Source organism: Thunnus albacares, chromosome 12 (assembly GCF_914725855.1).
Source record: "Thunnus albacares chromosome 12, fThuAlb1.1, whole genome shotgun sequence".
Classification (NCBI taxonomy): Eukaryota; Metazoa; Chordata; class Actinopteri; order Scombriformes; family Scombridae; genus Thunnus; species Thunnus albacares.
This window is the reverse complement of record NC_058117.1, coordinates 17306968-17330492: the sequence shown is the minus strand read 5'-3', so window position 1 is coordinate 17330492 and position 23525 is coordinate 17306968. Positions and strand designations below refer to the sequence as shown.

Below are 23525 nucleotides of genomic sequence, written 5' to 3'. Positions count from 1 at the left end.
TTTACTAGTTTAATATAACGTTTATACGACGATTATATTAGGTTTTAGAGTTAGTGAAGTTACTTTGATTTCTTCTTCGTCAGTGTGCGTTCAAGTGCTGATGGGACGGTCCGACACTCAGGATTTTTGTATATTTTACATACAACAAACGTTATCTTTACATAAAAATGAAGACGTTCAAACCTGGATTTTGGTTCTTCTTGGAACAATGCTAGATTGGTAAATCTGGATTATATTATGGAAATCAAATTTGACTGAAACCGTTTTTTCAAAACTTCAATGGGTGTCTACGGAAAATAGCTTGTACAGCCTGTACAGGCTATGGCACGTGAACGCAGCATGAACGTAAACACTATCAAGACACTAAACCAACAGTGTTGATGGAAATCATTATATAGAAGTCAATTATTAATAAATAAAAACCAAGAGGAAAACCTCTGGACAAATTAACAAAACAATAAATAGATCAAAGCATTTTAACAATTTATCAAGTGATGTCTAATTGAACAACAAAATAAAGGATTCAGATACGTACTTACACATTAATATACATTAATTCAGTGAAAAATGTCACATTAAAAAGGGATGTATAACCAAAGACATTCAATGATCAATACATAGACTTACTATACATCATGAAATGACAATTCATTTTCAAAAATTCAAAAATAAATGTAGAAAATGTGGCTATGGCTCAATATCCATTAGGCAGACTACATAACACTTCATAAACAGTGCAAGACTTTCATGTCCCACAAAGGCCACAATTGTACAATATCATGGTGTTACATTTTTTATCATTTAAAAGAAAGAAAACAATAGATACATTATAATTGAAAAGCTAATATCTGAACTGATTGTATCCTGTTATTTTCCTTTACTGCAGTTTTTTTTTTCTCCTTCTGCTCAGATAAAAGACCGAGCCAAGTGATACCCACCAGACGGGTCAACCAGGGTGAGAAGACGGAGGGAGTGCTCATAAGGAAAGGGCTGGCAGCCAAGTGTCTCCCTCAGGGAAAATGGCCAAGCTGAAGTCAGTTCATCAGTGTGCCAACAGCCGAAACATGACCAAGCTGACCTTATTCCCCTACTTAGAGAAGGTGAAAACCATGCGCTGCTTCTGGGAGACGAAGTTTGAACCAGAGGTATCCTACCAGTTTATGAATTCCGCACAAAAGATACTTTTCATGGAGAATCATGATATTTTGTCATGAATTATGAATCTACAAAAGCACCAGTAGAGGGTGCTAAAAGCCACATTTATATTAAATAATGGGTGTAACAATATACTGATGATTTTACTAATTTCCCATAATTTTTTGCAGAGCCTATGCTACTACTGATCTTTGTAGAGTAAAGATGAAATTTGAGACAGCTCTGACAAGTATTTCTTAGCAATGATTCAATAAGGTGTTGTAGAAGGTAAAAAAAACACTATATAATATTTACTAGAGTATTAAATAGCAAAATATGACACCATGATGTTGGATGCCTACTCAGCACACTGCAAAAGTGCTGAAGGATAAGAGAAATTTGATATATGTCATTTGTATCAAAGATATGTTGCCAGATTATATGATAACCAGGGAGTGCCAAAAATAGTGTAAAACCTGTTGTCAGGGAATCAAATAATCACATGTTGTAGTTGAAACTTGAGCAGTTAACTGTAAAGCAAACTGAGATAATGTGAGTAACCAAGACCAGTTTTGCTTTTTTTGTCTCCAAGGCAGCCGACACATTCATTTGAGCAGTGAGGGCATAGCTCCCATCCAGAAATGAGCTCATTATTGTATCTGGCACAGATACAGTAATGCGCTGGTGAAGCCAGAGAAGCCCGTGGAGGTGTGAAGACATGCCGCACATACTGTAGCTGTGATTGGCCAAATGATGCACTCTTGGCTTTTTGGTTATGTTTCTTTCACACACAAAAGTGTCATTGTTGCACAGTTGAGTTTAAACATCCTCAGATGCCATTCCTTATTTAAGAAATCAGCTATACCAAAAAGTTATCTTTAATTAGCATCTACTGTACTTGAATAACTGTTGTATTTACACTGATGCTGTAATTTAGGTTTGCAAACCAAGAAAAGTTAATATAAAATTGCCTCCATTGAGACCCTCGAGAGTAAGCCCTCATGTGATAATGGTCTGTGTGACATTTGGAAGAGTAATCCAATAGCATAGGCTATTTATTTACACCACATCCAAGTGTCTGTGTTGACAGGGAGACTGGACACCTTTCACAATTTTCTAAATTTTTAATATCCGTACTGTCTTGAAGATTCATTTTGCTCTTGGTTGACTGTATAGTATTAACAATTTATTCATAATGTTTTTGAGTGGAGAATATAACGCCTGGTTTCTAATGAAGATGGGAGAACTGGACTGAGTGAGAGATAGCTTATCTGTCAGACACCCTTCGCTGGCACCTGTCACTCTTTTGTCATGGGGACAAACTGCCCGTCCTTGGCCCTAAGTGCTGATGGGAGTGGGGGCGTTGAGTGAATTAACAGAGGCTGTGGAGGATAGTGTAGTATTAATGTTTGGGCGGTCCTTACACCTAGAAGTAGCTGTCATCTCTTCTCACTCTCCACTTGAGGCTCTTCCCCCTAACCCCCAAGAGGTCGTTTGTAGTTAGAGATAGGTAGTAAAGGGAGGCTACAGAAGAAAGATGAAGAGTAAAGTGAAATCCACGGACAACTTTGTCACAGGCTGGGACTTTTGGCTAGTCAACGGCATGTGTCTGGTTGCCTCCTACCTCTGGCACAGGCTATGCGATTTACTCTGCTACAGGAGGAGCCACAGAGCGTCACCTCCACCTGCCATCCAGGTATAAAAACGGGGATGTTTGAGTCAAACATTGGCTTTGGAACACTAACACATTTTTGTTTTATGAAAGGAATTTGACAATAATATTAACCTTGTAGCTCTAACACAAATATTTTCTTTCTCTTTTTCTTTTTGTGCATTTTTTGGATCAAGAATTCCCAAAAGCATTACTGAAACCACACTTTTTTCATTACATGCAGGTCCTAATGAGGTCCTAATACTTTACAGAACAAAAATAGTTGTGTCAGTAGTTCATTTGTTAACACCTCAATTAGATGCCTCTATGGATGCCAGGTCCATAATATGGCTATGCTCATTCAAAAGTTAATGTTTTTCAAGGAAAAGGGTTTTGCTAGCATTAGCATATGATTATCATTGTGTGACTGCCTCTTGCTGGCCATTTAAACAGAATGTCTTCATCAGCTACTAACACTATAAATATTACCAAAAACTCTTCAGAGTTCAGAGGGAAAGACAGCAGCTGGTGAAGCACCAACATTTAATAACCTTGCTTATTTGATAATCTTGCTGTCCTTGAAGGAATGTCCCACAAGGCAGGTGGAAAACAAAAGGTGTTTACAGACAAATTTGGGCTATAAGCTTCTTTTTTTTCTACTCCTTTTGTACTGTACACTGTACATCTTAACACTTAGCGCTGTCTTCATCTCTTGAGCTGTAAAATTCCTGTAAGTAAAGAGCATGTGATTTTTATGTTTACAGTATTTCTCAATTACTTACACACGTTTTCTGAAAGCATACTACATGTTCTCAGAACCCTACTCACAAATCCAAACACACACACACACACAAAGAGCAAAACTCCATGAATCTCCTGCAAAATGAAACTCTGCATTCAAAATAATGTTATATCCTGTCAAAATGGTATTTTGTTTTCAAATGACACACACACCATCATGTGAATAGACATTTCTAAGAACCCACTGAATACTGATGTGCTCATTGTAAAACTATTATGAATGGAAGACACTAGTATGAATGCCTTATCAGGAGATTTATGCCTTTTGCACACTCAGTGTAACACTTACTACTACTGTACAGTAGTCTGTTGTAAAATATTTTTGTAAAATGTTTTTATATTCAAATATAAAACACACAATTATACTGTAATACTAACAAAAATATGTTTTTATTTTTTTTCTTAAAATATTGTATACATCCTAACAAACACAAAAGTTGTATGTGTAAATTATTTTAAATACAGAACAAATAATAGAACAATATACTGTATCCAGTAAAAAAAGGCTGCATCCTGTCATGTGTTTAGGTCTGGCCACAGACCAAGCAGTGGGGGGAGTATCTCCTAGCATGGCGAATCAAGTCCTGAAAAGCTTCTACAGATATTTGCACATGCATCTTCCATAGCTTGCTGATGAGATACATGAGTACAGGTTGCAGACCAGAGCAGCCCGGTGGAAACTTACGTTGTCCCAGATGCCAACATACCTGGGCTGCTCTGGGTCATCTCCCTGGTCTGGTGGAATGAGAATGTTGTGTAGTGTGTCCAGTAATGTGATGAGACGGGCAGTGTTGTAGAGGCCAAGGGAGGCATGGTGCATGGTGATGATGACGCCGTGGTGGTTAATGGCTGTGCACATAGTGATGTTCCTTCCCTACTGGCCAGGGACTTCGGCAATGGCATGCTGGCTGATGACATTCCTTCCCCTTCCTCATGTTTTTACAAGGTTGAAACCAACCTCATTGGTGAAGATCAGTTCATGCTCCGCTGCAGCTGCATCTAGCTCCAGAACTCTCGGAAACAGCCAACATGACAATATCAGAAATAGACCTAGAACGGTCAATATTGTGAAGTGCAAACATTGCATTACAATACTGTAATATGTCTATACATTGCTGATAGTGTGCATCAATTATGGGAATGTATAGGACTTAATTGCACATAGTCATAATGCAATTCTTTGATTCTTTCTATGTTCCTTTCTAAAGGCACCTTGTAGACACGTTTCATCCTCATCTGGTTTTGTGTGTGACACGGTCAAGTGTTGATAAATTCACTCACATATTTTGGAATATGTCATTGTTTTCTATGATTTTACTATTTGCTCTAGTGTTATGGTGTTGTTTTCTAGAACAATTTTGGTCTCCTGTTCAGGAGACTAAAGACGTTGTGGTTTTCTTACAGTTCTGCAAAGGATACAAATAAAGTAAAATACTGTAAAAACTGTGTAGGTAGGAATACAGTTCTGAATTTCATACATACATGAAACATACTTTCTGTTCACAGTACTACGGTCCACTTGCAATACTGTACAACAGTAATCATTGAGTACTGTATTAATATGCAGTACTACAATTCTGTAATGAGATTAGATTTTTTACCTATTCTCATTTTGGAAAGTCCGCACAATGGATGATACTGTGTGGTTGTACTCTTTGCCCAGCTTTATTGTTAGACCATGTTGAGCACACGGTCAACCAAAGTGGCCCAAATTTCATCAGAGATTAAGGCTGTGCTTGGTCCTTTTCCTCCTCTTACTCTCACTCCTCTTGCTATGTTGGCATCCATTGCTCCAAAACAAAAGAGCTCACCTGTGGCCCTTTTATTGTTAAAGCTCTGATTGCTAATTGAACAATAGTGCAACATGTGTTTGCCCATGTAAATTGTTGTGAATGGGAGCGTGTTCCATATGAACTTTTTCCATGAAGATTGTGCCAAGCGTAGAGGATTGTGTGTAGTGTTTTGAAAAACACTCAGATTTTAACAGAGGTAGCAGTGCCCTTGCTAGGAATAAAGGAACCTTGAGGGAGGCAATGATTCATGTCATTAGCATCAAAATACATGATTTATTACTGATGCATGTCAAGAGTTTGAATTCTGTGGGCAATATCCAGATCACAAGACCTGCTAAACACAGCACATTAGTTGCCAGCATGGGGCAGAATTGAATTGTTACATTGTTGTGTCATGTTTCATGAATAGTTTGCCAGCATGGAGCAGAACTGATGCATTGTTGTGTCATGTTTCATGAATAGTTGGATATCAATTGCTTGTGATGACAGGGATAGCTCTAGCAACTGATGGAAATGGATTTCCTCTTTAATCATAATGTTGTAATGTCTTTAACCTCAAACAACAAACAAGCACCACAGATGCACGTTTTGTCAGTGAATGTCATTTCACTCAAGTGTAATAAGATAGTCTTGTCTGTTCATTTAAAACAACTTTTAATTAATATTTAATATTTCTGTATTTTATTGGGTTTCTTTGACAGATACAGTGTTTTCATCTCATATTGTATGAATTCCTATTATGTTTTTATATATTAGATAACTTAATTAGGGCTTCATCAATTGACAGAAAAATAATTTATAATCAATTAATTTAATTTTTTCAAGCAAAAATGCCAAATATTTTCTAATTCCAGCACCTGGATTGTGAGAATTTGCAACTTTTCTTTACCTGATGTACTAAACTGAATGTCTTTAGGCTTTGGACTGTTGGTTAAACAAAACATGCAATTTAAAGAAGTCACATCGGCTTTAGGAAATAGTCACTTTTTTCTGACATTTTTATAGAAAGAGAAAACAATCTGCAGATGAATCTGTACTGAAAATAGTTGTTATTTAGAGCCCTAAACCTAATTGATCCCCAGAGGAGAAACTAGTTTGATCAATCATGCACAGTGACAAATAACAACGTAGACAGTAAGACAGTGAAAACACACTGCCACATCAGCAGTAATGCTAACACACAAACCTGCATAGCCAATAAATTAAAAAAAACAAAACATGTTAATACAATCCACAAGTTGATAAATAACATTGAGTGATGAACCTAAAAGTGGGACTTATAAAACCAGCAATGAATATGAAATAAAACCATAATGGCATCAGTTTTTCCATATATTTCTATTGGCTGCATTAGTCATTGTGCTGACATAACTCTCTGTCTTTCTCCTCCCTGTTTCTAGAAAGCTGGAAGCACTTAGTCTGTGTTTTATGGAGCCATCTTTGTGTTACTTTTAAAGAGCATTTCATTATCCGAGCAGTTAGGTGATTACATTTGCATTCACGTTTCCTATGCTATCCTCCATCTAAATGTCACATTTAATTAGATTAGTTCAACATATGGTGGATAATCCTTTCAGCAGTAATGTGATTCTCCATTTCAGAGTGAAAGGTGAGACTGAGTGTGCTGGTGATTATGATGCATGCGTGTTTTGCTACAGTGTGTTATGGATAGCAGCAGGAGGGATAAAACATGAGATAAGGGACCGGTGGTGTTTATGAGCGCAGAGTTTGGAGAATTTGCTGTGGAGATACAGTGAGCTGAAGCAATACAACACAGACTCAAAGTCCTGTTTTTGCTGCCATCTAGTGATTAAAAATTTCATATTGCTGGTGTATTATAGTATTCCTTTATGTGTAGTGCAATAATAGTGCATGTGGACAGAAATGCAGCAAGAAAATATTTACAGACATTGCAAGAAAACTTTTCTGCCAGTTAATATTTAGTATTTCAGCAACTCATGAGATTCTTTTAAACCATTAGATATGACCCAGAGTCGCCTTACCTGTTGGAAATTGTAGAATGCTTATTTATACTGCAAGAATTCAGCCTCAGGGTAAACATATAGACCTACAGTACACACTAATTATAAATACACACATTCTGTCATAATCCTTAATGCTGTTAGAGTATACCTCAGAGACAAACCCTCTCACCCTCTCTTGTTTCCATTCCTCTCTTGGCATTTAGGAGATCTACGATGACATTTACTGCAGGAGATCCACGAGTATGTGACTAAGCTCTTCCTATGTAACCTGGTGCATCCTGTCGCTAACCTTTAATACACTTTATGATATCCTCAATGTAAAGCTCCTCTTACATTTTCATACTGATAGTAATAGTGCATCTGGGAATATCCTCAAGTAGAAGCACTGTACTTGACTTAGATTTTACTCAAGTACAAGATAGATTACTGGTGCTGATCGGAGATAAAATTTCTTTTAAAGCTACAGTCAGTTACATAAGATTCAACTCAAACCATTTCCACAAACAAACACACTTTTGAAATTCAGTGATGGCCCATAGAGCTGAGACAACTAGGCAGTTGACAGAAAACACATTTTTTGTTTTTTATGGTCTTTTTCTCTTTTTACTCCTTCAACTTTTCAAATGTGTATGAAAATGTTCTGTTTTCCAAGTCCTCTTTGATAGGAAACAGAAAGCCTTTAGGTTTTCAACCAATAGTCGGACAAATCAAGCAATTTAAACATGTCAGCTTTGGCAAATCAACCCAACAATGGCTGTATATTAATCACAAAAATAATTGACAGATTAATCTTGAGTTACAGCTCTAATGCACAAAAAAACTACTACGACTCCTGCCACATATTATTCTTCTCTGCTGTCTTTCTGTATGCTAATATGGCCAAAAACACTGCCTTAATGCTCACACACAATCCTTTCTAACACATGTATTTGTCTGCAAACAGTACATTATCGTCTTTCATTGCTCAGGAGAACTGATTGTGTGAAAAATTGGAAACTCTTCAAGCCTGTTTTATTCCTAAAAGACAGTGTGTGGTGGGAGTATCACTTCAAATCTGACTTCTGAGCTCTCATGGCTCACTGTTCATCCTTTACACAGGTGAACATTGCCACCTACTGTTCAAAATAAAAACCTAGTGAGAGTATAACTGGACCAGACACATACAGTTTCACATGATTTAGTTCATGTGAGCCTGATCATTACCAAATGGAATTAAGAAATCTCTCAATACTTGGTTACTCCAATTTGCATGCAATAACATGTATATTTATCACATTTCACATGCAGACAGACCTGTATTTGTATGCGTGTGAGTGGGGAGTCACTGTTATGTTCTGTAGTTATATAACCTTTTATATACAAAACCAAAAAGTCTGTCAAAATGCAGCGGCAAAATGTGCTTACATGCCAAGACAAAACATGAGACGACAGGGAAAGAACACAAGGGACGCCTGAGACATTAGCAAGAGGAGTTAAGTTACATGGCTGCCACACACATTTAAGCGCACAAGTTTCCAAGAGAAAGTATAGCCAGAGCTGGCAGGCGAAGCGATGTGAGAGTGGAGACTGGAGGGGTGACTGGACAGTAGCCACAGCTCACAGCACCGGTGCTTCCCAGGACATTGTGTTCTTTGTAAGGGAGGCAGCGCTCCATGTTTAACAGTTCACCTTGTCCCAGTGCCAATAAATAGACTAATATAGGGGGCTGTGCAGGTCACACAATTTAACCAAATAACCCCTGCAAGCACTACTGATATTGTTCAGAAAAGAAGATACTGTCCAAACAAATATGTCTTGATCTAAAATATTCTCATAATTGTGCATTTTATAATCAGCTGCTCTATTCATTTATGAGAATCAACAATTTATTAAAGCTGCAACATTTACTTGATTAATTGATAAGCTGATTGGCAGAAACTTAATCTGCAACTATTTAAGTAATCATGTAATTGTTTCAGGTATTTTTTTTAATAATTTTTCAAACAAAAATGCCACATTTTCTCTGGTACCAACTTCTCAAATGTTTGAATTGTCAGCTTTTCTATGTTCCACTTATAGCATCTCAGATTGAATATCTTGGTTTTGGAGTAAGTCGGGGTAAGACATCACTTTGGGTTATGGAAACTGTGAGGAGCATTTTTTATTGTCAGATTAGATTCAGATTAGAGTTACAAAGCATACACGGTGACCTTAAAAGTTAAAAGTTATACTATTTAAAGGAGCTAAGCCTTATGCTGTATATCAATTTACCTTTAAATTTTTTCCACTCTAGAAGTTCAAACTGCAAGGTCAGCCAGGACACATGCATGCAACTTTTTGGTATAAAAAAAATATAGGCTTTCTGAACATTGATGCAGGTGACAATGTTTCAAGTCATCCTGGTGATTTTGCTGTCACATTAACTAAACAACATTTTAATCATGCACCAGTAGACAGGGCAATGATTTCTCAGCTGCCACCTTGTGTGCTCAGGCTGTGTGTGCACATATTTGTGCTTGGCAGAGAAGGTGAGAGAGGACTTTGAGCAGTGGCTGCTATGATGCTGTTACTTTCTTTGGCATTAGTTTCACTGTAAAGTGTAAGTGATATAAACTAGATATTTGCTTTGTGTTATAAGCCTCGGCCTGTTTAAATCCCCTGCAGGGTTTAATAACCTTAAAGATACCCCCTCCCCACCTCTAAGCAATGTAAGATATAATGTGACAGCCATCATAGTTTTGCATACTAACCTTTTAACATGCAGCAGCAGTTTTAACAAAGCTGAGTTGCAGAATTCATTTTCTTTTTCTCTTTTTTAACATTTGTACAGGATACTTTACATTCTACCTGCTGCTTGTGTGCAAATTCAGTCTGTTCCCTGCACACCACTGCATAAGAAAGTGAACTGTCCATACCTTCCAAATTGACACAACATGCTGCAAATGACCTACGTTGTCTGTCATCTGTTGGCATCCAAGGACAGGTGTGAGCGCCTCCCTGAGTGATTGATGGCTGGTTTCACTCCCATCTGTTTCTGCCTTGTCAGAGTCGCTTGTTCTTTCCACCATAGCCGTCTTACACCAGTGAACCCACATGAAGATAAAATACAGGGAAACGCAGTGGATCAATCTGCTTCTTGGAGCCTCGCTGCTGTAGTAACATTACTGAAGCCTTTGCACAAAGATGAATTAATTCTTATCTAAATAAATGGGGAGAATAAGATGCAAGTTGGTGTGGTGACTTGTCATGAAACATGAGTTGACAGCTAAACTCTTTCCCTCACCTTACCCCAGTTCCACTCTATCTGCCAAGTCCTCATCCTGGCCTGGCTTCTGCACCCGTCAACCCAGATTTTGGCTTGAGCCACTGGAGTGAGGCGAGTTTGGCTGGGGTCACTCTGGCTCGGTTTGCAGTCTGTGCCTTCATTGTCAAAAGTGTTTCATGGTGGCTTGAGCAAAGCTGGATTCCCCTAAAGCTCTATCATCTGTGAATATATGGGGACAAAATGAGTTTTCACGAAGTAGGAAATGCAGAATTATCAGGAAATAGCTTGATTAACCAACCTTGAGTGTGTTGCAGCCACCTATTTAAATAATTCTGAGTATGGCATTTATTGTCTTATTTGGTGTTTACTTAGGAAGATAATATCTGTTTATATTCTGTGAGTTTATAGAAACACATGCCTGTTGTTCATACATATTTTGATTTATAGGGAATATGGATTACGGTTATATTACAAGAGCTAAATTAAAACTGATCCCTCACTCTCTTAAGGGAGGTTATCAGTGGATGTTTTTGTCAGTGAATAGGCATTATATAAATCATTCATGTCACCCAGCTCTTCTTTCAACAGAAGGGCTATATATCTTACTGTGCGTCCCCTTAGCCAGGAACCACAGACTTCCTCACGTTTCTCCTGACACTGGATGCAAGTTACCAGCATTCAACAGATAAGGAGGGAATCTGAATAGCAACATGGTTCTCATTCACAGTTGTGTACAGACAGAGACACACACATCAGTCCCAAATAACTAGCAGCCTGGTCCTTTCAGACTCTTCAATGCCATGAAAATCATTGAAATGTTGCTCTTGATCTTGTATTTTGAGATGACCTTAAAATCTCTTCTTCTACTTTGAAAAAAAACCCCAAAAAACCAACCACATGTGAACTCCATCTTTATCCTTCTTTTTTGGACACCTGCCAAGAATGTGGACCATCTGTTATAATTTCATTGTCATTTGGAAAAAAATTAACTATGGTAAAAATGAATGAGCATTGTCACACTCGTCTGAAGAAGTACTGTGTACAGTCACCATTTTGACACCTAGCGGGTGAGTGACGGTGGTGGGCTTTGCACTTAAAGGCTCTCAAATGTCTCATAGCCCATGCAGTGCCAAGCCCCCACCCCAAGCACTTGACCCCTGCTGACGTAGGCTGTCCATTTACATTTAGGGACACCAGCTCACTCCATTCGTAATACCATTTCTAGTGTGGAGAGAGGCAGGCGCCAGGGATAAAGTGTGGGAAGATTTTTCTCTAGTCAACGCTCACTTTTCTTGATCTTTACAGTTTAAAGATTTAACATCTTTAACTGCATTGCTGGTGATTTTTGATTTTTAATAATTTTCATGGAATGATGCATTCATTTTTTTATTAGCTTGCACACCAATGGGGAGCGCTGCAGGGTAGAGCTGGCTACTATCTTTGAGAAATTCTTTTCGTCTGTTTCACAGACATTATTTGTCCTCTTTTTGTCTCAAGTTGGTGGAAGCCATGAGTTCCTTGGTAATGAACACAGGAGGAGACCAGAGCTTTGACCTCATACAAAATCGGATTGAGTCACTGAACAGCAAGATGGACAAGCTCATCAACATCCAAGAAAAGGTCCTCAATCGGCTCAATGGGATGTCTCATGACATTGATGGCATTGAAAAGGATATGGAGAATCTCAAAGTTGACAAGGAGGAGATCTATCTCCCACCCAGGGTAGTGAACCAGACACAGGTCGTGGGGCGAGAGGTGAGGGAGATATGCCAGGAGATGAGCACCATAATGTCGGTGGTTAACCAGCGGTCTGAGCAGCAGGCTCAGAAACTTGAGGGGATGGAAAAACTGGTCCTCAGCATGCAGCAGGTGATTGGCTTCATTGGCGAGACGGTGAAGAGCTCACGAGTTATGGAATTGATGTTCAAAGGCCCTGCAGCCAAAAAGGGTGCCAAACCCAAAGACAATAAAGGAAAACAAGCCATTAAGAGGAAATCATGTACAGACACAATAACCAAGAAGCTCGACAAGGTGAGACCAACAACCTGAATAATGATCTCTGTGCTAGAATGTGTACCTACAGTGTAGTCAAATGTAAAGAGACTGCATTTTATGACTGTTGCATTAAGTGGGATTTGGAGAAATATGCTCCAACTAAGTCATAAGCTGTGCATTGCTTATAGTTTTAACATTTTACCAGTGTAGCATGTGCATTTGACATTTTTAATTCTGTATGTCAAACTGTGCATTTTACATGTTAAGTACCTAAATGTGTTGCCAGCCATCACAGCTCATCCATCACTATAGATCATTAGTCAGCCACTCTTGTTCATTGCTATGCTGCAAAAGACACTACATATTTTCCATGCTGAGTTTGATTTCTTAGATCTTACTAGTATCTTTTTGTTCTTGGCAGAACATATGAAAATGATCATAGCAGCAAAGCTGACCATGAATGTGACTTGGCTTGTATGTTAAATTCCCCATATAATGGTGCTGGGTTAATAGGTAGTGTCTGGGCTTTAGCATGTTTAGCCTTGCCAACTGCTGTTTGAAGCTAAATAGCTAATTTAATAGAGTTCTGTAAGTTACTGCACAATCAATCTGTCACTTATAACTTCTGTGAAAACCCAATTTAACTCAAATTTATATGTGTTGGATGTCTACCCATGCTGAGTGCAATATGGCCTCCTTGGCATGAGATGCACTGCGGGGGGGGGGGGGGGGGGGGGGGTGGGATCCCCCAGCAGGGCATGAGAGGGCTGGTGTGAGGTCAGGGGTGAAATGTGAACGGCCCCGTTTAGAAATGCTGTTTTTGGATCTGTGCTGCGGTGTTTGTGGTCTAAAAGGGCTTTAACCCCTTTGGTTCATCGGGAGTCAGGTGTCAACAAATTGTGATGAGTCAGTCTTTCTCCCCTTCTCTCTTTAGCGGGGTTTTCCTCTCACTGACTCACTTAAACCAGGCACATTTTTGTCTATCTGACTGTTGTTAGTCTCTCTACTGTCCATTTCAGTTTTGGTATGTTCTACATCACTTGTTTTCAGTGGTTACCCCTCGGTTGTAATGTGGGGCACAGTGGGTATTGCATAAGTTTATGCCATATGATTCTTTGTAAATTGCAAAACTCCCCACAGCACAAAATAGCTCCTCATAAAATCTTATTGGAAGTCATGCTGATAATGCTATCAGAGTACTTTTGATTTAGAGGTACTAGTGCAGGTCTGTATTTAACAGTGCATACAGTGTTTCAAAATAGTTGGTAAAGGTTCAGATAAGTAAATAAGTGAATAAAATATACTTATGTAAATTTAATCTTAGTGAAGCCACTGTGCTTTGAGCTTGTATGTCAGGATGCATATTTACATTTTTAACTTCATGTCTTTAGGTTCAATTTTGGCTCGACTGGATTTCCAAGAATGAACATTTTTTAAAAGCATTTCCTGTGACACAAGTCACCTCCTAATCAAACCCGAGTATTTTTTTCTTTACTATCCAATCATAAAATAGACCTGTGTCCCCATATAAAGGTCACTAAGTGCAGACTGTCATCAGAGGCCTGAGCTACACTTACAGACACCCCAAAGCATGTTATCACTACACTCTAATCACTTGTATAGCCGCAGAGGCCGGTATCATATCTTTTTTCCTTTATCACCTACAAGCAAAAAGTAAACTCACCTGAGTGGTTGTGACGTCATGTGACGTTATCACATACTTGAAGAATGTCATAGTGCACAGTGTACAGTGTGCTGTGTTGGATTACGATGTGACTTAATAAATCTACATAATGTCAATTAATGTTTTGGGTTGTGATAAATTCTCAGAGACAAACTTTATGGCTAGATTATATCCTGAGGATTAGTGACTACATACCGACTTTATGGCCTCCGTGTGACTTGCATTTCAGGGAATTTCTGTTGTCGTCAGAGCACTTACCAGGTTGTCGTTCCATCTTGCTCCACCTCCAGAGGTGTGAGATTTCTTTCAAGTAATTTCTGTTACTGTGGCCTCTACACACTCTCCCCAATCTCCCAATGAGAGATTTGAACTCCAGCAAACATCACTGTCACTGGGGAAACACTGCACTTGAAATATCTCCCCTGCTGTTTACCTCACAACAGCATCCAGAGGACAAATGTGACACATCCCAGGTTCAAGACAGGTTTTTCCATGCTAACCTGATCAGAGAGTGTTTAGTGATTTTCCTCATCTGAGGAATTTGAACAACAGCCCCTACGGTCGCTTGTAATATTTTCCGCTCAGGGTCAGCATTGCATGCCATCGCTGAGTGCGACAAGTGATAAGCTATAAATTCACTGCCCTGCTGCTGTCTATCCATCTGCCATGAATAATCACAGGCATGCCATTATACATGTCAGTGTGTGCATGTAGACGTGCAATAAATGTGCTAATCTGTAAACAGAAAACAGAGGAAGTGTTGCTTATATTTTTGCTATTTTCATTGTTTTATCTGTCATTTCATTGAATTGTTAACTTGTCATGTGTATTACATGTGAACCTAACTTCATCAAATCAACCTGTTGCTGTCATTTTATTGAATTATTCATTTAATGTTTGATTCATTTGTCATTTGTGTATCATGTGGCTCATCATATCAACCTGTCTCTCTTTTTGGCATTCATACTTATCATGTTACATTTCTTCCATTCCATGTGCATTCATATAACCCTAATAAGCATTGCTGTCTTGTCTCTCTACTAGAAAACTACCTCTAATAAAGCCAGTAAAGGGAATCAAGAGATAAAACCTGCATGTGTGCCCAGTACTCTGCAGACTTCTCACAAGATAAAACTCCACGGACCAAAGCATTTCCTCGCCTCTCGCAAATGTGGAAACCTTGTAGGTTTATTGTGCTTATAGTCTGTGTGTATGCAGAAATGTTTGTCTTTATATTTTTATGCACTTTTTCCTTTCATGGCTGGCTCCATGTTCCTTCTCTGTACTGTCTTTATTGTCTTGAGTGCTGCCCTGATACTATGAAGATTATGATTCTCTTCAAAAGACTTGTGTAGCATTGTGACCACACCAGAGCTATGCAAGTATACAAGTATCCAATAAATAAATAAATTTTAGCTGTTGGATAGTAAATATTACCAATATGAACTAGCTTTTTATTTTAGAGACAAAACATTGTAAAGTTATGGTGAAGAGGAAAACAAAACTCACATTCAAGAAATGTCACAATATTCCTTTAATATATTTTTTTTAATGAGACTCAAAGAATGAGATTTCTTTGAGAATGACTGCCCAGATTTTTCTTTTCTTTTTTTATATTTGTATTTCACAGTTTAAAGACCACAAAGGCAAAGATGGCACGGAGAAGCCCTGTTTGAGCCCTAAAGGTCTGAAAGCTCAAAAGAAGAAGAAGCCCCCAGACACAGCAGGTGCTGAGATCAATACACCGTTACCTCGTCAGAAATATGTCAGTGTTTCAACTCCAGTGCCCCTGCACAGCACAACATCAGCAAAATGTCGATGAAAACTTGAAATCGCTTCCTTTTTCTATGAGAGGAACATTCCTTTTACTAACTAACATTCCTGTTAGTTGCAGTAATTTTCTACCACATGTGCAGCTGTAGCTTACTAACATGTATACTGTGACATAAACAATGTTCAAAAGGTCAGAGTGAAACACTGGGTAACGTTATGCTGCACCTATAACCTTTTACAAAAAACATTGAAGAAATATTTCTCTCAATATGATTGAGACTAAATACTAATTCTGTTTGGTCTTCTTGTAGACCATGTCTCCTTAAAGAAGCAGGTGCTGCTTTTAGAAGAGGTGCAGAAACTCAACAGGGAGAATGAAGAGAAATCAGGTCACCAGATCACCGCTGGACATCTGGATCTGGAGGCAGGAGTACCTCCTAAAGATGAACAACTTGACCCCCCTGGCTGCAACTTAGTGGACTACCTGCGGGAAGATGCCCAAGTGTCTAAGGATGAAAAACCTGAGTTAGTTGAAGGGGTTGGCGAAGAGGTAGAGGTTGGGGAAAAGGTGCCTGCGGGGGATGCAGCGACTACAGAGGAGGAACCCAAGCTTGATGCGGAAGATGTGGTGAAAGAGATAGATGAAGGACAGCAGGAAGTCCAAGAGGAGGAGAAGAAGGAGAAGGAGGCTTCTTCTGCAGAAGAAGTAGCTGAAACACTAGAGCTCCCTGCTGCCCATGATGATCAAAAAGAACCGACTGTGCCAAGGTAGTAACTGTTCCACTACAACACAGAAATCTTTATATTTACTTTAATCTTTTTTATGATGCAGTGGTTAAGTAGGATAAAGCCTCATTCATCTGGTATGGATCATTTTGGATTGTTGTTTGGATTTGTCAGTATTGCAATCATCCAGATGTTTAATTGATTTAATGAGAGTTTTTCTTGTGTTTTTATTCAAATTCCAGCAAACTTGGGCCTTCAGCCACATATGTGCACCAAAAACTATATACTCTGTAATAAAAAAAATCTTAAAGCTTATTAAAAACATCAACTTTGTTCCAGCAGTGACGACCACAAAGTCGCCTCACCACCTCCAGAGGCTGAGCAGGACCAGGTAGCCGAGGTCAGCATAAGCACCATGTCCTTTGTGGCTGAGGAACACTTTGTGATGGAGGCACACACAAAGAGCCAGGCGGAGGAGAAGGAAGAGGAAGAGGAGAGGAAGGAAGACCACAAGGAGGTCGAACAGAATCTCGAATCTGAGGGCTGGGCCGTCTTCAGGGCAGACGGAGTTGAATTCCAGTTAGACCTAAAAGAAAGGGTGGAGAGAGCGAGAAAGGAAAATGATGCAGAGAGTGATGAGAAAAAGGAAGATGACGACGACGATGCAGAGCGGTACTTTATTGGTGAGTCAGAACTTCTGAACTTCTGACTCACTAGGATCTTAAAATGTTGAGTAAAAGAATTGTATTGAGCCAGTTTTAACCAATTTGTTTGGTCCCGAACAATGCCACTGACAGGCAGAACCAAATAATGATGAATTAATGCTTCTTTATTTTGATCACAAAATCTACACACTGTAGACTGTTGGCTAAAAATATATAAATAAATATGAAAGAATAGTTGTTTTATTTATCATTTCATACATCTAGTGCTTTCTGGCTATCTTCATGGAGGATCTGAGAAAGCTACGTTGGTTCGATAAAGTGGTTTGATAAATATAAGGCTCTTGAGTTCGTCTGGCAGTAGGATTAGAGGTTACTTCTCTGCCATATCTAGACAACAACTATGTCTGTACTGGATGTTTATCATAGCATGTTAGTACACAGTGTACTAACTTGAGTATGACAGCCATGCACCCTTTGATTAACAATGACGCTTGTCCGTTCTCACATTCCTCATAACTTATCAAAACAGATTATATCTTTTCTACTTTAGACACCACTCCTCCTCCAGCAGCTCCATTTAATCACCGCATTGTGTCGGCCAAGCCCAACCAGATCTGCAACTTCTACACCATCAACTGGCAAGAGGTCCTGGGCGGGTGAGCGCTGCACTTTTCACATCTTTGTGTAAAGTAAAAAATACCACGGATCAAAGACAATGAGAAAGAGGTTTTCAATCCCCCATAAAGCCTAATTGCGTAACCCCTCCCTACCCCTCCTCCTCCTCCTCCTCCTCCTCTTCTCCTCTCCCCTAGTTCATAACTTCAGAGTCACGGCAGTTATTTTTACTTTAGGACTGAGTGGTATGTGAAACTGTATCCCCAGTGCCAGCTGGTAGCTAATCACTAAGTGTTAATCCAAGTCTTCAAAGAGGAGACACAGTCCAGCTCAGATTTAATGAAATAACAGATTAAGCGCAACACTCCCTGAAAACTTGTTTGAAAGAAGATCAGTTTTTAATTCGTCATGGGAAACACAAGATACAAACAGCATTGTCTATCCCTGTTTCAAAACTGTGTGTAGGGTTGTAGGGGTGATACAGTTGGTAACTATGACTGTGGAAACTGATTTTCTCTCTCTCTTTTTCTTTAAGGGGGCGTTTTGGCCAAGTGCACAAGTGTGTTGAGAACTCCTCTGGTCTCACTTTGGCAGCGAAGGTCATCAAAGCCAGGGCTCAGAAAGAAAAGGTATAGCATTTAAATGTACAGTGCCATAGTAATGAATTAGTACAGAGAGAGCCACGCCACATGATATCAAAAGCAGAGGCCCAGTTACAATTTTTAGTACATACTATACTAGTACAACGCAAGGACACTGGAACAGAAGCTGAGGGAATACTTCTCACTTAGGTGAGAAATATTTGACCTAGAAGAGAAGATGCATTGTCTCATAGCACAGAACAGCTGACACCTCTCATCGTGTTTGTGTGTGTGTGCGTGTGTGCTTGCTGTGTCTGTGTTTGTGTGTGTGTGTCGGTGTTTGTCTGCATCTGCGTCTGTTTGTCTGCTTCTGCATCTGTCCGTCTGCGCCTGTGTTTTTGGTAGGACGTGGTGAAGAATGAGATCCAGGTCATGAATAATCTGGACCATGCCAACCTGATCCAACTCTATGCAGCTTATGAGTCAAGGAATGACATCATCCTTGTACTTGAATAGTATGCTCCTTCTTTTATATTTTCAGCATATATGTTTATTTCTTTCAATACAGTGTAATGAACACCTTATAGCAAGAACATGTCCTTCATAACATTTAATTTTGTTCATTTAGAGCTATGACAGCATTTCTGTTAATTGAATTTATATGACAAATTTCTCTTAAAGAGTATGGACAATTTTACTGGAATAAATCTATACATTTGATTAAATTAGATTAGATGCTTTAAGTTGTGTTCTTGAGTCGTGTTTATATTGTGCTTTTTCTTTGGGTAACCTCAGTGTCGGTGGAGGGGAGCTGTTTGACAGGATCATTGATCATAACTACACTTTGATGGAGCTGGACGCTGTGCTGCTCATCAGGCAGATCTGTGACGGTCTGCAGCACATGCACAAAATGTACATCCTACATCTGGACTTAAAGGTAACATTCAACATTTGACTTTTTTTTCTCCCAAATAATGTGAAACAGGAAATAAAATGAACACATTCAGTATTGAGGTACTGGCGCTTAACTTCAATTTTATGATACTCCACCATGTACTAGAGGGTACATTTTACTCCACTAAATTTAATTAATAACTGTAGTTACTAATTCGTTTTCAGATCTAGATTTTATATGTATAACAGATTGTGTATTTCAAAATTTGTACATATTTTTTTTTATATTTGTAATTTAGTTAGATCAGTTTGACATTACATGTTTATTTTTCTGGTGATCAGTTTCAAAAAGGTCACATTAAATCCCATTTGATTCAATGCTGTAAGACAATAAAACATGAAAACATCCAAGGGTCCTTAATACTACTACTTAACAGTATATCTTTGTATATATCTATACATAATATATATATATAGTAAATATAGCACTGAGTGGGGACCTTTTGACACTTAAAGTAAATTTTGCAACTATAACTTCTGTCATTTTACTCAAGAAAGATTTAGGATACAGAACTTTTACTTGCAATGGAATTTTTATAAGTAAAATATTTCAGTATTTCTTCCACCACTGTCCTCTTTCATTAACTAAACAAGTGTAATTTTTCTTCTTCTTATGAATTTCAGCCAGAAAACATTCTGTGTGTAAACAGAGTCACAAATAAGATCAAGATCATTGACTTTGGTCTCGCCAGGATGTAAGTGTTGATATCTGCTTCAGACAATTTACTTCTATTTTGTTGACATTTTTTATCAACAACTAAAATCAAACTATTAAAATCTCAATGATAAAGATTTCAATCATATCCCTAAATAGATATAAGCCAAGGGAGAAGCTGCGAGTGAACTTTGGCACCCCCGAGTTTCTGGCTCCTGAAGTGATCAACTATGACTTTGTGTCGTTCAACACAGACATGTGGAGCCTCGGTGTCATCACCTACATGCTGTAAGTAAACATGCAAACACATGCAAACAAATGCAAAAACCAGTTGTAATGACTGTCTGTCTCTCCCTGTTAGTCTGAGCGGTCTTTGTCCCTTCCTCGGTGATGATGACAACCAGACTCTGAATAACATCTTGGCCTGTCAGTGGAACTTTGACGAACCAGAGTTTGTAGATACGTCCCAGGAGGCCAAAGACTTCATCACCAGACTCCTCATTGTGAACAAAAGGTATCAGTCTTTTGCTCCGTATTACTGTCTTTCTGTCCTAAACTGAGACTGTCATCTGATGAGATTTAACATAATATAACATTTATGTCTTCAGTTGGAGGATGGGGGCAGCCGAGGCCTTAAGACATCCGTGGCTAGCTGACTCAGTCCTTCATCATCGACTTTATACCAAGGTACAATACACAGTGCTGCATTTATCATAAATAACTTGAGAAACAACACAAGATTGCTCAACATCAAATGTCAGCTACTAATTGAATGCAATTTTTAGTTAGTGGCAATACAGAGTGTATTGTTCTTTGTAGTTTCAGTGCTCTAGTATGCCGAGGAAAGATATAGTAATTATACAGTAATCTTATAATGTTTTTATGACATACAAGTGAAATATGCATTTTTAAAAAAAAACAAAGACATAGAAATATGTTTAGGGAATGAAGAAATCTATATTATGTGTCACAAAGTGTCAAAATAATACATGTATTTTAATTAATTATTTATTGAAATGTTATTGTTGCCCCTCTCTTTTTCATAGAAAACTATGTGCAGATCACGACGATCATCATGTGTGCCCGTGACTGATAGTTGAGGTGGGTCTGTTTTTACTATCACACTGATCAATGTTCTTTTCTTTTTGTATTCCACCTATCAATGTGTGTTCAGAGGAATGTTTTCTAACCATCCACAAGGGGGAAGCATGTCTTAAATTTTGTACAGATGTGTAGCAACAGTGGCTTTCCAAGAGTGAATTGTCCCTCACTGTCTTTTTTAGGGCTCTACGATGATGTGATGGCTCCAGCTGTGGCCTATCGGACCAACCTTCCTGTCCATGTAAATGACCGAAATTTCAGTCCAAGCACCTGTGGCACTGACTGAAATTCTGGCCACCCCCATAAACCTTTACCCTGACATGTGATCCACTGTGTTGTGTTAATGTAAGCAATATACAAGAAAATGTTTAGGTTAAATTAGGATATGAGAGTGGATAGTTCCACCATGCATTATACTGTACTTTCATTAAAAAGATCTGTAACTGTACTGTTACAAAATAACAAAAACATCTTAATATTAATCAACCCAGTACAATTGCTAAGCAGTAAATGCTAACTTTTTGAAGCTTATAATGTTCAATTATTGTTGACACTTTGTCAAAGTAATGCCAACTCATCTGTTAAAGTTGTAGTGTGTGGTGTTTTACTGAATTACTTTGTAAGGTGTTTCTGTTATTTTTTTTTCATCCTCTTGAATATTGCATTTCAAAAACAGTGTTAAAATCATATTCTGACCTAATTTCATTTGACACGTACAGTATTATCACATATATGAACTCAGTGTGGCACCTTTGCCTTGATAGTTGAATGTGCACATTGTTCCTCTCTATTTCACTTTCCACTCAGTGATCCACCCTCACTCACTGTATCTCTAACCAAATACACTCTGTTGTTAGCTGCTGTTTTAATTCTCTGCTGATGGATAAGAGCTTTAGATATTTAGAAAAATACCTCAAGTGCCACTGTAAGAATGCTACAGCATGATTCATATTATGTGTTGGTAATAATCCGTGTGGCATTTCTTCTCTCTCGCTTGCAAATAGTTTCCAATGTTCTTTTTTTGGGCTGTAAATAGAAACTGAACTGTAAATATAACACGCATACTGAAGTCAAACGCTATTTAAGGAAAACACAAAAAAATCCTATCTAAGCAGATAGACTCAATAAAAATGGTGGATGTGTATTGTGTGAATGGACGGACTGGAATTTGTGTTGTTGGTGTCATAAGCTGTGGTATGTGCACTTTATAATGTTATTTATTTAAACTTAGATTATACATGAAGCTACCGTAGTTCCTCTGGAAAGGCTTGTATGCTCGATTCTCCATCTGTTTCAGTCTGCTTTAGTCGTGTGTTTATGAAGAAAGTATATTTTTACTTTATAACAAATAATTCAAAATACAATTCATGTCTTATCAGCTAAATGTATTATTTTAATTCTTTGTTAAATTTAGCATAACTGTTAGGTGATTGCTGAAGGTTGCATGCCTTTATGTATTTTATCAGCCATTAAAACTTAAACTTGACACACAGAGTAATACAATTTTTTAACTTTTTTTTTTTTTTAACTGTACCGCATGCTCGAGCTGTCCTACCACGCTGGTGCCACTCTTGCTGCGTGATTATGTTACCTTATAAATGCTTTTTCCACATTATAAAGTTATCTTTGAAATGCCTTCTGTGAAGGTTCACTAACTGAAAGTAATACACTACCTACCTACTGTTGCCTAAGTTGATGAAATTTTGTTGGCACTACCCTTATATGGCTTTAATTAAATTTCATGATGAATGTTGTTGAACACAGAGTGCCAGTAAAATAAGTTGTTTTCACCGAGTGTGAACAAGTTCAAAATCAGCATGTATTTTTGAAGTGTGTACACAGCCATTAAACTGAAATTGTGTCTTAAATCAGAATGTGTTTGCTTTTATTGCTGTTTTTTTTCAGTTTAACATCATACAATATGGTCTGAAGCTGTTAACACACATGGTCATGAAATATCACTTGATGGAAGAAAATAAGGAAATACAAATCAGTGTTCAGTAACTGTTCCATATGTACTAATCATATATTAATCATCATGTAGAATAAAATCCTCTTCTCCTAAGGGATCCTGACATTTAAGACCAGCAAGGGGTCATGTTTGAGAGTGGGGATTTGACCTTTGCCCTTATTACACCCAAAGACATAGAGGTCACAGTGAATGTCCC

General features: G+C 38.3%; 1 protein-coding gene across 3 annotated transcripts; it reads left to right on the top strand.

Annotated features, from left to right (window-relative positions):
* Nucleotides 1–11820: 11820 nt before the first annotated feature.
* LOC122993764 (myosin light chain kinase 2, skeletal/cardiac muscle-like) lies at nucleotides 11821–23225 on the top strand. 3 transcript variants are annotated; one of them, XM_044368181.1, is made up of 15 exons: nucleotides 11821–12639; nucleotides 15332–15469; nucleotides 15918–16014; nucleotides 16372–16828; nucleotides 17126–17469; nucleotides 18002–18107; nucleotides 18602–18695; nucleotides 19053–19162; nucleotides 19443–19584; nucleotides 20226–20296; nucleotides 20416–20544; nucleotides 20618–20770; nucleotides 20865–20943; nucleotides 21303–21357; nucleotides 21540–23225. In XM_044368181.1, exons 1-14 carry the CDS (start codon nucleotides 12118–12120, stop codon nucleotides 21354–21356), a joined length of 2496 nt encoding a protein of 831 aa, XP_044224116.1. In that variant the 5' UTR covers nucleotides 11821–12117; the 3' UTR covers nucleotide 21357; nucleotides 21540–23225. The 3 variants fall into 3 exon arrangements, with proteins under 3 accessions (XP_044224116.1, XP_044224118.1, XP_044224117.1); XM_044368182.1 differs by having other exon boundaries at nucleotides 11822–12639; nucleotides 17129–17469; XM_044368183.1 differs by lacking the exon at nucleotides 15332–15469.
* The last annotated feature ends 300 nt before the right edge of the window (nucleotides 23226–23525 follow it).

Excerpts from the sequence above, each read along its gene's own strand:
- LOC122993764 (XM_044368181.1), top strand. The coding sequence starts at position 12,118 with ATGAGTTCCTTGGTAATGAACACAGGAGGAGACCAGAGCTTTGACCTC. Across the intron at positions 16,015-16,371 it reads GAAGCCCCCAGACACAGCAG|ACCATGTCTCCTTAAAGAAG; the intron begins GTGCTGAGATCA and ends GTCTTCTTGTAG. Across the intron at positions 20,944-21,302 it reads ATCATCGACTTTATACCAAG|AAAACTATGTGCAGATCACG; the intron begins GTACAATACACA and ends TCTTTTTCATAG.